Here is a 17044-nt window from a genome sequence, read left to right on the forward strand (position 1 = left end):
ATGACACTGGATGGAAGGGTAGGAGAGAAAGAGGGACGGTCCTGGACATGGATGGAGGGAAGTGAGGAGAAATGCTGGATATGGATGGAGGGAAAACTGCTGAATTTAAGAGCTGGATTGGGACACTGAAGGATAGGGAAAGGGCTACAGGAGGATGATGGACATGGTCAGAGAAAAAATATCAAATGGAAAGAAAACACTGCAGAAAACAGAAGACACTGGGACCAAAGTGAATAGAAAAACTAAATGATCAGACAACAAAGGTAGAAAAAAGTATTTTATTCAGAATTTATTAACTGGAATATGTCAGCTTTTGGAAAGGTGCATCTGTGATATTTTGCATGTAAGTTTCAATTTTTCTAGTATTGCTGCATGCTGAGTCTGACTTCTTGAGGTAACTTTCCAGTTCAGTATTTTGCCTTCATATCTGTTGTGTCATGTGTTTTTCATATGTGATCAAGGTGCAGTATTCTGCTAGCGTGTAGTATTTTCAGCCCTTTTTGGTGTTGTTTTTTTTTTTTTGTTTCACTAGGTTGTGTACTGGTGTTTTAGAGCCCGGTGTAATTACAGTGCTGCTTTTCCACGCATAAGGTTATAGCTCGTCCTGTCCTTGGAATTAGTGCTGTTATGGTTTGGTGAGGTTATGAGTGTGATTTTGCACAAGTTTGTGTATAGTGTTTTGCAGGTGAGCAATTGTGGTTAGGACATGCTTTGAGCAACCACTTTATTCTTTGACATTCACACGCCTTGGAGCCTCGCTAGCGGATGCAGAGCACATTGCCAGGCAGATCCAGTGGGGGGGGCGTGCCAACTGATAGTCTGCAGGGGGGCGCCAGAGACCCTAGGCACTGCCCTGTACAGAGTCTAGTATTCCTTTCTAGTTTAATTTTCAGGAGAGAAGAAGGGGGGGACGACAGCCACCACTGGGGGTGTAAGGAGGTGTCATACCTTAATCCCTCTAGTGGCCAGCTGCTCAATCTGAGCACCTTTTGTACCCTAGACTTGATGGAAACACATCTAACTAAGGACATCCTTCTTTTTGTAGAATTGAATGTTTCCTTCCCTTCGGTAATCTCTGTTGCACATCCTGATTTTGGGTCCTGCCCAGAAAATACCCACAACACTCTCCCTTGCTATTTGGGTATACAACAGTGTCAGACGTCTAAATCCTGCATTTGCAAAATCGGGATTTGGAAGTTCCAAGCACATGGACATCCATTTGAGCATTATGAAATATCCATATGCTTCAAAAATAAGTTCCATAGTCATTTTAGTGGTGGCATTTGGGTGAGGCTAAGGTAGAGTTGTGAGTTACTTGTGTATTTTTTAAAAATAGTCATATACTTGGGGGCTTGGTGAGAAGATTAATATTTAATTGATTTTATTTACTCTTCTTATAAGTTTTGTAACATTCCCATTCTAATTTCTGTTACGAGGATCATACATTTGGATTGTAAATATTATGTAAAAACTATTTATCAAAATAAAATGAAACAAATGGCACATAGGGACAGTTTTACAAACGAGTACCTTCATTTAGGAGCCCAAAAGGCATGTGGTGAAAATGTATTCTAGACACCCAGATTCCAGTCTAGAATACGAGTGTAACCTGGAATTTACACCAGCCACAGAACTAGTGTGAGTGTGTAAATGCATCAAGGATGCATATAACTTATATAGACTTAGTAAAAGGGCCCCTTAGCGCCTCCTAAATAGGAGGTGGTAAGTACTCCTGTGTTAATTCTTTGCACACATTTCTAATTCTCCTGTTCAGGTAACATTCTTAAACTAACATTGAATGACTTACACACTCAGATATATAAAAGAAGTGTGCAATATATTGTTTGGAGTTTGCTCACACCTTTTTTAGTAGTAGCTCAAGGTGAGCTACATTCATGTACTTCTCTGTCCCTGGAGGACTCATAGGGGCCCTTTTATTAAGGCGTGCCTAAAAGTAGCCTGCGCCGGTGTAGGCACGTGTTTTGCACACACGCAGGTCTATTTGCTCGGCACGTCTGGAAAAGACATTTTTGTTTTGTGCCGGAAAGTGGACATGCGGCAAAATTAAAACCAGCACACATCCATTTTTGGGCTGAGACCTCACCACCACCCATTGACTTAGCGGTAAGGTCTAACGTGCTAACCGAGCGATAAGCGGCCAGCGTGCATAAACTGACAATAACCGCCAGGTAAGCACCACGTGGTAGAAAATACAAAAAAATATTTTCTACCGTGTATTTTGGGCGCACATCAAAAATGGAATTACCACCTGGGACACGTAGTAGCTAGGCGGTAGTGCTAATTTGACTAATTTGCTAATTGGACACACACAGGCGCCTACACGCCTTTGTAAAAGGGCCCCATAGTCTACTTTTGTACCTGAGGCAAGGAAGGGTTAGATGACTGGCCCACCAACATCACAAGGAGCAGTAGCAGAGGAATGTGAACCAGACATCCTTAGATGTCATACCCAGTGCTCTAACTACTTAGCTACTCTTCCCTCCACAAGACAGTATCCAGCTCATTTTCGAAAGAGATCACCGGTGATTTCCCAACACAAATTGGAAGATGGCCGGCAATCTCCTGAAACCGGCCAAACCGGTATAATCGAAAGCCGATTTTGGCCGACTTGAACTGCTTTCCATCGTGGAGCTGGCGAAATTTCAAGGAGGTGTGTCGGTAGGGTAGTGAAGGCGGGACGGGGGTGGGATGGGGACGTGCTCATGAGATGGCCAGCTTCGTCTGATAATAGAAAAAAGAAAACCGGCCTTGACCAGCATTTTGCCAGTTTTACTTGGTCCCTTTTTTTTCACGACCAAGCTTCAAAAAGGAGCCCCAACTGACCAAATGACCACCAGAGGGAATCGGGGATGACCTCCCCTTACTCCCCCAGTGGTCACTAGCCCCCTCCCACCCCAAAAAATTTAAAAAATCGAAGTGCTGGTCTGGGACATCCTAAATCAAAACTTCTTTTGCTCAGCTGTTTCAGTAGTACCAGTGGGATTTGAACCGGCCACCTCTGGATTAACAGACTGGTACTCTAACCACTTGGCCACAGCTCCACTTACTTGGATGGCCCTCCCTTTTGATTATGTGCCTTCAGGTCTCTCTCAGCCAATCACAGACAGGGGTCTCTCAGCCAATCATAGCGCATTTAGCTGTCTGTGATTGGCTGAGAGAGAGACCCCTGTCTGTGATTGGCTGAGAGAGACCTGAAGGGGCATAATCAAAAGGGAGGGACATGCAAGTAAGTGGAGCTGTGCCAAGTGTTTAGAGCACTGGCCTTCTAATCCACAGGTGCCTGGTTTAAATCCCACTGGTACTACTGAAAAAGCCAAGCAAAGATAGTTTTGATTTAGGACGTGAGGAGCACTTCGATTTTTTCCCACTTTTTTGAAGCCGGCCATCTGTAAACCCAGCGATCTCAACATTTGACCTAAATGTTGAGATTTAGCCGGTCCCAACCATATTATCGAAAGAAAAGATGGCCGGCCATTTTTTTTCGATAATACAGTTGGCACCACCCCTTTGCAGAGCCGGCCCCGAAGATGGCCAGCCATATAGATGGCCAGCGCCGTTTGATTATACCCCTCTATATGTGCATTTCAAAACACATTTAACATACAGATTATCTTGCAGGCTATTATAGAAATTATGTTTCCCTTTTTTTTTAAGTATACTAAATTATATAGAGAGACTATACCACAAGGTATCTACCAGCACCAAATTCACATTTATTAACCAATAAATTTTATTTATTAAAATGTTAAATAAAGTAAATTGAAAGTATTTATTCATTTGCATTTCTTCTTTTCATGTTGTGCAATTATCCATTCAAGGTTTTGCTTTCTTCAAGATCAGTTAGTATTATTTTGCATAGGAATGTGTTTTTGCCAGCTGAAAACACTGTGTTTTTTTAAAACATCCTATGTTGTAGTCAAAAATGATATATTAGTGTAAAGTGTGGTTGGCAGTAAACATCTTGCAACTTTTTTCCCCTCTTGGTATTGGATTCTACTGTTTACAAGCAAACAAGGAAAAAGAAACCCTCCAAGGGACTGAAATACTTTGTATGTGTTGTTATTTGCAGTGCATGCCAAGACATTCATGGGCACCAGAGCCAAACTGGCGAACTAATTAAATATATAAATGTATATGTGTAAAAACAGCCTTATAAAGGAGCATTGGAAATCTGCAAGATGAGCGAATATTTTATAACTTCTTCCGCAGGTGCGAGGATAGCTACAAGCCATGGACTATCTGTCCTGCTTCTTGTTTGTGGCTTTGTGAAGGGTGCTTTGCTTTGATCTAAAGTGTTGACTTTTTTCCAATATCACTTTCTCTTCTTAAAGCCAAGAGCAAATCGCCTGTAAAACCTACGGAGCGGACAGCAAAGTTGACCCTAACCTCCAACCTCCACTCTGCACCCAGTGCACTGTAATTCTCAACACAAGGAACACCTTCTTTGGGAAGTACAAAAATAAATTGATGGGGAAAGGATGCCACAGATTTTATTGATGCTAGTTTCTTTGATATCTCATTGAGCTTTTAGTTTAAGAAGATTGATGTGATGACCTGGGATGTTTCATAAACTACAAGATCCATTTTGTTTTTCTCTCTAAAAGCAGAAGCTCCACATCATTGCTTGCTCAGGGGTTGGCCAACAAGTCATGTTTAATAAGCTTTTAGTGTGAGTGGAGGATGATCTTCTGCTTGGAAAATATATTTCAATAGTGGTGGCAAACGGAGGCAAATGAACAAATACAAACTTCTACCAAAAGTCTTTTTTTTTTTTCGTCTGATGGAAATATATATTTCAACATTTCTGGAAAGCCAGCGGGACAGTATACCACTGCAGTATTTTTGGAAACGGAACAAATACGTTGTTCTTTTTATTTCTTATTACTATTATTTTGGTGGTGTTTAGGTTTGTTTCTTGTCCTGTGACGGCAAGCATTAATTTAGGCCAATCTCTAAATCACCTGTGTGGAGGTTTATAAATACATTTGTTGTGTATATTCTATATTTCAGTGTCTTTTATCTAAGTTTGCAACTCCTGTATATGCAATTTTAAATCCTGTAAATTGCTTATGTGTGATATACATTCAAAGTAAATAATGTGGTCCTCATGCAAGCCAGTTTTTATCTGACAGTATATATGTATTGTACCACCAACTTTCTCTTTTGATTTCTGTTCTGACCAAGATTTTTTTTTAATTTTTTAAAAAATTTTATTTTATTTTTTTTACTTTCTGATTCGTATTGATGTTCACATCACCCAGTTTGACCCCTGTGGTTTGCATTGCAGTCTTCTGTTTACTCTGTAGGATGCACATTAAAATTTGTTATGGTCTCTGAAGAATAAATTCTTTTAAGGTGTAGAGTTTGTGTTGATTAAAGCTGACATTAATTTATGGGAGCAACTTCAGACATGTATATTTCAATTCAGCACAGCACTGCTACACCTACAAAATGTTATAGAAATATGATGGTTTGACTCATACAGGACCTTCAATTAGATGCATGAGAGAGGACTGAAAATGAACATGTTTTCTGTACCTGGCTCACAGAAGGATGTTTTTTTCTTCTGGCTATTATACATTGTTTTTGTTTCACCACTTCTAATAGAGGCGTTGAAGATCCATATACCATTTCTCATATTCTAATTTGTTTCAAAGTAAAAATGCTACAGTAAATATTCAGATGTATCACTGATTAGATTAAAATGAAATATTTTGTACATAACACAAAGATATTAATTACCAAGAATCAATTGTGTCACATCATCACTTCTTTATATCACTTTCTTTTTAATTGTATTTGGTATTTACTATTATCTGAAGTAGAGCAGGCATTCCTATACATATTTTAAAAGGGTCATCCTTTTAATTTTAAGTAAAGTTTTTACACAAGAGGAGTGCATAAGGAAGATGAATTTTCTTGCTTTTGAAACAAATACCATGGAACTTTAATGCCCGCGGGGTCAATCAATTGTTCTTAATGAATACACTTGAGATTGAGCTATATGCAGTTCCTCCATCTGCAAATCCATCATGCATACGTTCATTGTAGGTATCCTAAAAATGAAAGTGCCTAGTTGCCTCCAGAACTAGACTGAGGACCACTGGGGTAGACAATTTATTGGCTGTAATCTTTTGTGTAATGGTAGTATAGTGCCCTTAATTTCTGTTTTTTTTTTTTTTTTGTCTTCAGTTTCATTTAACCAGGACTTAAACTGTTTGATTGGTTGGAATGAAAAGTGGTATAGCAAATATACAAATAAAGATAACTCTAACCAGGTTGAACACTGATATAACATTCAATAAAAGTCAATATACCCCCAAACATGTTGGGGGTAATTCTATAATGACTGCACCAACATTTAGGTATAAAATATCTATAGAAATGATCTGCATACCGACCTATATATACACAAATGGGCACATTTACATGGAAATGACACTAATTCAAATATCTGTTATTTTGTAAGTACATGCATATCTTGGATAACACACAGTTTGCAGGTGGTTATTCATATACACGGGGTCTAGATGGAAGATAGGCAGAGCTCAGATATGCGTTACTCAAAGAATAGTATAAATTTTGTTTGCATCTCCATAGTCGAGGTGCAGGCATTTACACCTGTTTAATGCCTGGCGTAAGTGCTCATGCCTATCCACATATGGATGTTGTGAGACCCTGAGCTGGGGTTGGGCATAGCTGGTGAAATAATACAGCTGAACAAAAAGGATGAAATGCAAAATAAGTGTTATTTACAGGAGTCTCCGGGCCTGTTCCTTCAGAGGTCCTGAGTCAGCGAGGGTAAACCTCTGCGGTTCAGGACATAGTTACTAAATAAGCCTCTAGCGGCAGGCCCAACACAGTTCATGACTGCCAGTGTTGCCACGCCCCAAACACACAGTTTTCAGGTCTCGGACAAGGTTCAGGTCCAACTCCTGCCAGACTTCAAAGCAAAAACTTGCAAGTCTTAACGGAAAGCATAAGGTAGGCTTACCTCAGCCAGATCACAGCATTTAAACAAATTCATTCAGGGCATAGGCTGGAGCTCCTGTTCTTCCTTCCCTGGGCCTCCTTAACTATTGCCTGGCCCTGTCTTTTGAACTTCATGGTAATGACTGCGCCCCTCCCAGCTTACTTCCTCCCGGGGCGGGATCTGCGCTCTTCAGGTGGCCCAGGCTACTCTTAGAGGGACTTTTCTTAAGAGTGAGGGGCAATGTCCTATAAACCCCATCACAGATGTATATAGCTGGTTACATTAGTATTCTATAAAGGAGTTAAGCATCTGTTTTGCCTTATAGAGTCCATATAGGTGCCCTCTAGAGGGTAATTTTATAACATGATGCCTCCATTTAGATGCCCTTATGCTGCACGGGGAGCTCCTATTCTATAATGGTAACTGGGTGCTTTAATTCCATTATAGAATATTAGTGTAAACCCATATTGGAGGAAGACAGAAGAAAAAAAAAGGCAGACTTTATAAGAAACAAACAGTCTTTATTGATATTCAAAGGCTCCCAGGGATTCAGACATCTGTGCCCCACATGGTGAATATTTTTATCCTTGCAATCTAGTGCCTTCTATGTTTTTCTCTGTGGGCCAGTTGTGGTGAAGTCTGTGGTTTTACACCAGCTAGGAAAAACATTCTCCCCTTTTTCTAAAACTTTTCTTCAAAACTGGTATTTTGTTTAGTCATGTGTAGTTTCTAGATACTTTTATTTATTAACTAGTAAAAAAGGCCCGTTTCCGAAACCAATGAAACGGGCGCTAGCATGTGGTATTTTTTTTGTGTGTGTGTATGTGTCACAGAGTTATTTTGTGTGTGTGTGTGTGTGTGTGTGTGTGTGTGTGTGTGTGTGTGAGTGTGTGAGGGTGCGGTGTGTGTGCAGGTTGTTGATCTGTGTCTTGTTTTGTTTTGTTTTGTTTTTGCTTGGGGGTTGGGGGATGTGCTGTGCTGTGCTGGCAAAGTGGGTTGGATTGGTGTGTGGCTTTGAGGGTGTGTTTCTGTTGTATTGTGTGTGTGTGTGTGGTTTTGTCTGTCAAGGAGGTTTGTGGAGGGGGGTCTTTCTGTTGGTGAAATGTAAATGTGGTTGTAGGGGGGTCAGTCTTTGTTGAGTGTTGTTTTTTTTTTTCCATGTTTTCTTTTTGTGTTGTGCTGAGGCAGCAGTGTTGTTTTAGATGGGTGGAAGGTAGAGGAGCACGTTCTTTGTTTGTCGGTATTTTTTGGCCATTTCAGGGCTGCTGTAGGGGAATGCTGGAAGAGAAATGTGCTGTTGGAAGCAGCGCCATCTTTTTCCATTGGGCTTGGGTTCTGGGCATCCTGGAGGTGGGTGACGGCTTGCCTGAGGACAGGGATGGTTGTTTTAAGTTGACGGAAGGGAGAAGAGCACGGTCTCGGGCCATCGGGGGGTGATCCGGTATGTTTGGTCCATTTCAGGCCGGCTGCAGGGGAATGCTGGAACATTTCTGCGCTGCAGGAATCAGCGCCGTCTTTTTCCGGGTGGGAGACAGCTTGCCTGAGGCTGGGGATGGTTGGGCACGTCCTTGGCCGCTTCGGCAAAAGGGAAGAGGAAGGGGTGGGGAGTTACCTGCAGCCGCCTGAGAAACCATGTATTCTTTGTTTGTTTTGTATTATTAGTCTGCATTTCTGTTGAAGAAAGAATGGATGCCTTTCGAATGATGGAGGTGGTGTGTCGGTGTGCGGTTGTTTCGTTAGTTTGGCAGCCAGTCTCCAGCGATTCCTAGGCAGGGAAGGAGTACTCCTCCCCCTTCCTTGGTCGCTGTTTGCTGCTGGCTGGGTCGTGGGTAATCCTTCCAGCTAGGCTGCAGCTTGTCCTGTTCGCCCACGTCCCAGATGGTGATGGGCACGTTGTTTTCCGGCTCCTCTGACTCCATGTCAAGCGATCCCAAATATAGTCTGTGCTATAGGCCCTCTGGCACTCTTCAGTACTGGCAATAGGCATTTAAAAATTTCTCCCTCCCCCCTCCCCCGGTCTATTTTTGCACATACCCACAGCAGGAATATTCTTCTCTCGTTCCAGCGGTGGTTCTGTGCTCTCCGTGCTGCACAGATAATGAGCCATTCTGCTGGGGAATGCTCCTCCCTTATTGTCACGTAGTTTCCTCTGATTGGTCCGTCTTACGTTGCCTAGTGTTGCCTGGGAACGGTGTTGTGATGGTCCTTTGTGTTTCAGAATGTTGAGGGTGTTTTTTCTGATTGGTCCATCATGTGAGGGCGGGGCAGAGAGACATGGTCAGTGTTGTGGCTTCACCACAATGAATCCATGAACCCTTCAGTGAGTGACTGAGTGACTTCAGAACGTTGTCTTCAGAACGTTGAGGGTGAGTTTTATTATAGTAGATGTGTTTAATAAGTTTTATGTTACATTTATACTCAGTTATGAATCTTTGTTTTAAATATATTTGTATGTGTTTGTGTATGATCTTCCAGTAACTCTGCCCCTGATGCAGCTGTTTTTCAGGTGAAACATGGCCATGTCGGATGTTTGAATCCGTGGGAGCTTTTGAATATCTATAAAGACTGTTTGTTTCTTATAAGGCCTGCCTTTTGTTTTCTGTCTTCCACGTTCAATGTGGTGGACTGCTTCCCTTGTTGCTTTCTCAAATCCATATTGGTGTCCCTAAATTTAGGCCCAAACATTTGTGACAGGTCAAAAGCAGGTGTAAATGGGTGCACCTAAGAGCAGCATGGAATATTCTATAATTTGTGCCCATAATTTGGAGAAATGCTCATGCCTATCCCATTTTTCTGCCCATTGGTATGCTCTGGAGCACTTACACATATCTTAAAGAATAGTTCACTTTTACATGTATGCAACATTTTTCTGTAAACTTACTCGAGCAAGGCACATTTAACTGCACACACCCAATTACAAGATTGCCTTTAGGTGCCTAATAAATTGGTGCCCCTTTATAAAATTTCTGTTGTTGAGTCATTAGTACTATTTCCTGCACTCCCATCAAAGTATAATAGAGGTTATGTCCAACACTTCTCAGCTGCTGAGATTTTATGAGATCAGAATCCAATATGCTATTTCTTTAGACTCTTTTTGAGTAAAGTCAAATAAACATACACATGGTATGGATCACTTTATTTATCACAGACAGTATAGCAATGGCTACCTTATTTGATAGCTTATCAAACCAGAGTTTCAGATCCTGAAATCAATTCTGGTTTGGGGTTCAGAATCTCCATTTTAACTCTAACTCTCACACTGCTGATTATAAAAGAATATATTTTTGCTCTGGTTAATGTGCAGAGTTGAAATTTTTATTCATCATATTTTCTATTACACATCAATCTTTCAGTATGATGATGGATTCTTTTAACTTCTATTCTATCCATTGAAAATGTGAAAAACAGCCACAATTTAATTCAAGGCTTGTATTCAATGGGGTTCATATTTATCTGGGTGCATCAAGTCGGTTAACATTTTCCTAGCAAATTTAACAAGGTAACTGGTTAAGTGGATCATTTTCAAATACACCAAGTAAAAATTAATCAAGATCAAATTATTCAGTTAACTTGAGGACAACTATTCACCCCCAATCAAGCTTAGCTAGGTATTACTGATTGGATGACATTATATATTGGTACACTCTTGCTAAATTTATTTATGCCAATTTATATATCATCTCTATTCAACAACCCCAAACAATTTGCAATCACATAAGGACTATGAGATGTTGCAGGAGGATGTTAGAGGACTGAAAGAATGAACATCCAAATGGCAGATGAGATTTACCCTCCTATTTACTACAATGCACTAGCATCAGCCGTGCGCTAATGCCGCTAGCACGGCATAGTAAATAGAGGGGTTTAAGTGATGTACAGTGGGAAGAATAACCCAAATTATTGCTACATTTATTAAGATTTTGCTCACACCTTTTTCAGTAGTAGCTCAAGGTGAGTTACATTCAGGTACATTGGATATTTCTTTATCCCAGGAGGGCTCACAATCTAAGTTTCTACTTGAGGCAATGGAGAGTTAAGCAATTTGCCCAAGATCATAAGGAGCAGCAGTGGGATTTAAACTGGCCACCTCTGGACTGCAAGACCGGTGTTCTAACCCCTAGGCCACTCCTTGATGTTAGTTTCTACAATCTAGGAAATTGATGTAGACGTCACTGTGGACAATACATTGAAATCGTCTGCGCCTTGTGCTGCAGTGGCCAAAAGAATAAACAGAATATTATGAATTGTTAGGAAAGGAATTAGGAATAAAACAAAGAGTATCATAATGTCTCTGTACTGTTTTGTGGTATGACTACACCTTGAGTATTGTGAGCAATTTTAGTCACTACAAAAAAAAAAAGACATAGTAGAATTTGAAAAGATACAAAGAAGAGTGACCACAATAATTAAGGGGATGGAATGACTCTCATATGAGTAAAAGCTAAAGAGGTTAGGTCTCTTCAGTTTGGAGAAGAGATGACTGAGGAGAAATATGTTAGAGGTCTATAAAATCCTGAGTGGAGTGGAATAGGAAAACACAAATTGATTGTTTAATCTTTCAAAAAGTACAAGCATTAGAGGACATGCCATGTTGTTACAGGTTAGTACTTTTAAAACTAACAGGAAAACTTTTTTTTTCACTCAACACATAGTTAAACTCTGGAACTCATTGCCAGAGGATGCGGTGATAGCAGTTACTGTAGATGTGTTTAAAAAGGATTTGGACAACCTTTTGGAGATAAGGGGGGGAATCTGCACCATAAAACCACGCCCTTAGCATAATTCTATAAACTACATGCCTTTCTTGCACTTAAAATTTAGGTGCGCCCATGTAAGCCAGCTAAAACCAGACCTAAATATCTGCACCTAAGTTAGGCGCAGATCAGGTGTATTAATAATAGTATGCATAGTTTTTTTGAAGCACCCACAACCTGCCCATTCCTCACCCATGATCGCATCCCCTTTTCAACTGTGCACAATACAACATTATAGAATATACCTAGAAAGCTGTGCACATAAATTCTAATTAAAGCCAATTAGTGCCACTAATTGGTTATTAAGTACCAATTATCAGCACTGATTGGCTTGTTGCTCAATTAAGTTGTGTGCACAAAAATTAGTGCACTCAACTTAAGGTGCCATATATAGGATTTGGGAGAAAGTCCATAAACCATTATCAAGGTAGGCCTGAAGAAAGACACCACTTGTCTCGGGCGGGTGGGTGGGGTAAATAGCATGGAATTTTGCAACTTTTTTAGAATTCTGCAAGTTCTTGTATTCTGGATTGGCCACTGTTAGAAATAAATTGGGCTATATGGACCTTTGGGCTGGACCCAGTATGGCAATTCTTAAGTTATGCTCTTATGTATTGTACAGTTTTCACTGCTCCCCTGCAATCATCAGACCTTTCCCTCAATCCAGTATAACAATACATTCCATATGCATATACAAGCTCTATTATGTACATCCACAACATATACAAAAATCCAGCAACAAGTCCCTTTCCCACATCCCTACCCCTCCTCCTCTCTCTAACCTTCTCCTGCCACTACCTTTCCAAACACTTGTCCCAAAAGCCAAGCCTTAACTTGTTTCCTGAAATTCAAATAACTAGCGTACCCTCTTATATCAACTGGTAAAAGGTTCCAAATAGCATGCCCTTGACATACTTCATGCTCCAAGATGACTAGTTAAATTTTAGATGGAAAAAATGTATGAAAAAAATGTTTGCAAGATCACTACATTTACAGAGACGAGACGCTGCTCTGATAGTTTATGCTTTACTTTGTTTTCAAGGATTATTTATGGCTATAGTTCAAAAAGAGATACACATATTCCTTTTACAATTGGATAGAATTAAAAATCAACACACGGTGAGAAGACTCCTGACGCAGGCCTGTCTGGCCGAAACACAGCTGTGTCGAGTCCCTTTCTCCCTGCTATCCTTTGGCTAATAAAGTGTTTTAATTTTTTATGAACAAGTGTTGTCCTTTTCATTTTTTTACTTTTTTATGTATTTGTATTTTTAAATACAAATTTGATATTTTCTTGTTTTTAATTTTTTTATTATTTTTGTTTTGTTAGTCATCTTCGCTGTTTTGCTTTTTTGCTGTTTTTTTGCGAAGACTGGTTTCTTCTGTTTTTTTGTACTCAGAAAGGAAAACAGGCATTCCAGAACCAATATATTTGTTCATAAGGGCTCTAGTGAAATATTGAGAACGACTGTAATGCTCATTTGAAGCAGAGGGGAGATGAAAACAAGACGATGGCCAAATCAAGAGATGGAACCATTATCACATATAATTTCATACTTTATGAAAAATATAGAAACTATGAGAAACTACCAGCACTGACCCAGGGGCACTTCATCTTCACAGTATCAGGAATTTTTATTTTAGTTACTTTTGTACCCTGCACTTTCCTACTCATGGCAGGCTCAATGCGGCTTACATGGGGCAATGGAGGGTTAAGTGACTTGCCCAGAGTCACAAGGAGCTGCCTCTGCCTGAAGTGAGACTTGAACTCAGTTTCTTAGGACCAAAGTTCACCACCCTAACCACTAGGCCACTCCTTTCAAAGGGAATGGGTTTTGTCTGCATTACCACACCAGGAGCCGCTTGTCTGACTTGATAAAAGAGGCCTTAAGGGCCCCTTTTACTAAACCATGCTAGCTATTCCCAGAGTGACAAATGCGCCACAGCCCTAAGGGGCCCTTTTACTAAGCTGCTCTATAAGGTGACCTGTGCTGTGACTAGAGCGTGGGTTTCCCCATGCACTGAGGCCACGTTTAGCACAGCTGTAAAATGGCCAATTTTTCAGTTCCTCAATTAATGGCAATATAATAATTTCACAATTAGTGCATTGCCATTAGCACATGAGCCCTTACTGACACCTACCTAGCAGGCAGAAAGGGCTCTCGCACTAGCCATGCACTAATCGGTAGGTGTTTGGCAATGTGGCTGTGCTAAGCAATTAGCTAAAGTATTTTTTAGTGCATGGGAAACACGCACAGATGCCGACACTACCACGGGGTGCCTGAGCGTGCCCCTTGGTAGTGCATTTTCCCACATAGTAAGCACATATTAGTGCTTACTGATGCCTAGTAAAAGGACTCCTAAGTGTGTACTAATAAATTTCCATTCCTTAATGGCAGAAATCAGGAAACTTGATCATAACGTCCATGATTAGTATGCAATGGATATGGTACAACTGAATTTTCGGACTGAGAAAATGCTTATGGTTGAAGAAGAAGGATTCATGGCTTTTTTGAGGAAACAAGCTGACAGAAGTGAAATTGATAGCTAACTACTACTACTACTACTACTTGACATTTCTAAAGCGCTACTAGGGTTACGCAGCGCTGTACAATTTAACATAGAAGGACAGTCCCTGACGTCCTACGTACACATCCTGTATGTAGCCCCGTGCAGGACATGCATGCAGGACGTGAGGAGTGAGGACTGACAGAAACAGATCAGCAAACGCGCTGGAAACCGGTGCTGAAGAAGACTTCAGCTAGTGGGGATTGGGGTCCCCCGCCAGCAAAGGTACCTGAAGGCAGCGGGGGAGGGGTTCAAAAGTGGCGGGGAAGGGTAAATAGCGGGGGGGGGGGGTCAAAGTAGAGGGGGCCAGGGCTAAATCTGTGGGGGCCCATGCCCCCGTGGCCCCACCTAGCTATGCCCCTGATCTAATTGTAGTCCCTCTGTTTCTCCCTGTATTCTAACCTGTATAGTAAATATAACCCCACCAGATCTATCCAACTTTAATGTGGCTATAATATCTAGATTGATGGACCACCATATTGCGGTTAATATATTAGATATATTTAGGTATGTATGCAAGTATTTCCTTCCAAAAGAAGCTGACAGATCTAGAAACTAAAAGCTGACTTTTTTCATTCATGTCTTCTGCCATCCTCTAGCAACAGCCTATCGTCAAATAATGTGATGGAATTAAAACTTTTATGTCATCAGATAAACTGTGAAAGTGCTAGATGGAGGAATCTAGACATCTTATAAAGCAACTAGGAGATGAGGGTTCTAGTGAGCAAGAACGTAACATTCTGTACCCCAAATTCTAGAAATGGCACCCAAATAGGCGCACGATTGGGCACACAGTTATAGAATAGAGGCAGTTGTACATATAAGTAATTGGCACTAAATTGGTGATAAATACAAATAATTTACATTAACAAAAATAATTGGCATTAATTTGCTGTTATGTGCATAGTGGATTTATACCCCTATTCTATATATATAATGCACCTAACTTCTCTCATGCATGAATGCATGGGGGCACTAACATTGAAAGAGGCATGTTTTGGGGCATTTCTGCTATTCTTATGCACCCAACCAGGGCTACCGAGGGGGGGGGGGGGGGCAAGATTATCCCAGCCCGGCCTCCAAGGGAAGAGAGCAATAGAAAAGCAGCTTTCTTCAGGCTTCTGATAGCAGGTATAGGCAGAAGGCTGGATTAGCTGAAGAGAAAAGACACTCCCAAAGCACTAATAAAACTCAAACCAGAAAATTGTTGCTGCTAGAGAATTCCATTATCAGAGGCATTAACTTTGGAACACAGTTCAAGGGGCCCAACAGTGTAAAAATGCATTCCAGGATCCTCAGCTACCAGGAGTACCAGGAAAATACTGACTATAATCAGAGAAGAGAATAAAGATTCTAACACTGATGTTGTTATCCACCTGGGCACAAATGATCTATCCAATAGTACCCTGTTTGTAGCCCAGAGAGCTATTCAGGAGTTGGGAGAGGAGTTAAAATCTTTGGTACAGACTATAGTTTTTTTTTTTTTTAAGTTCTACCTACTTATGGAAAGGGAGAGTAATTACTACAAAATACAAACTTCATTAAGTGGCTCAAAGCCTGGTGTTACCAAAATAGTTTTAAGTACATAGGAGGATGGGGCAATACATGGAAAAACAAAAGACTAGATTGTAATGATGGGCTGCATCTCACTGTGGCAGGAAAAATAATTCTTGGTGAGAGATTCAGACAATATGGAGCTTATTTTCAAAAGAGAAAAATGTCCAGAAAGTGGCATAAATCTGCATTTGGATGTTTTTCTCACAAAAATGTCCAAATTGGTATTTTCAAAAACAATTTTTAAATGTTTTTCTATGAAGTCCATCAGAATTGTATTCAGATCACAAGAGGGTGTGTCAGGGCGTGTTAAGTGTGAAGTATGTGCATTCCTAACACTTAGACACTTGGATATTTTTCAGCCGTAATGGAACAAAACAAAACCATCCAGGACTAAACCTAAGATGTTTTGAGTTAGACCTGTTTTTATAATGAATAAGGCACAAAAAGGTGCTCTAAATAACCAGATGACACTGGAGGAAATTTTTTTTATTTCATTTGTACCCCATGCTTTCCCACTCATGGCAGGCTCAATGTGGCAATGGAGGGTTAAGTGACTTGCCCAGAGTCACAAGGAGCTGCCTGTGCTGGGAATCAAACTCAGTTCCTCAGGACCAAAGTCCACCACCCTAACCACTAGGCCACTCCTCCACTCCAGAATCAGAATTGACCTCCCCTTTCTCCCCAAGTGGTCACTAACCCCCTCCCACCCCCCCAAAAAATGTGATTAAAAACAAAATTTCCAGCCTCAGATGTTATACTGAGGTCCATTAGAATAGCATACAGGTCCCGGGAGTAGTTTAGTGGTGTTGCAGTGCACTGCAGACAGGTGGATCCAGGCTCCTACCTCCCCCTACCTGTTACACTTGTGGAGGAAACTGTGAGCCCTCCAAAACTCACCAGAAACTCACTGTACCCACATATAGGTGCCCCTTTGCAAAAACGTCCAAAGTTGGACTTAGTTGTCATATCGAAAATGCCCCTCCACTTGTCTAGGTATCTAAACTAGAAGCTGGGGGTGGCAGTTTGAAGCAGTTCAATTCAGGTAGTCAGCCCCCAGCAAAAGTCAAGCTGTGACAATAGTAGTAGTAAATAAAGCAATGAAAACAACTACACAGAAGATGAGAGTGCCACTGAAATGTAGTTGGAAAGTAATGACCACAAATGCTCGCAG

The 17044-nt window shown here is 40.9% G+C and overlaps 1 protein-coding gene across 1 annotated transcript in view; it reads left to right on the forward strand.

Annotated features, from left to right (window-relative positions):
• Window positions 1-5197, forward strand: part of VSTM2A (V-set and transmembrane domain containing 2A) — a 107919-nt gene extending 102722 nt beyond the window's left edge. The window contains exon 5 of the mRNA XM_030190013.1: window positions 4353-5197. Coding sequence (XP_030045873.1) covers window positions 4353-4441 — 89 coding nt within the window. The 3' untranslated portion in view covers window positions 4442-5197. The remainder of the gene's footprint in view (window positions 1-4352) is intronic.
• The last annotated feature ends 11847 nt before the right edge of the window (window positions 5198-17044 follow it).

The sequence above is a fragment of the Microcaecilia unicolor genome, chromosome 1 (genome assembly GCF_901765095.1).
Source record: "Microcaecilia unicolor chromosome 1, aMicUni1.1, whole genome shotgun sequence".
Taxonomy (NCBI): Eukaryota; Metazoa; Chordata; class Amphibia; order Gymnophiona; family Siphonopidae; genus Microcaecilia; species Microcaecilia unicolor.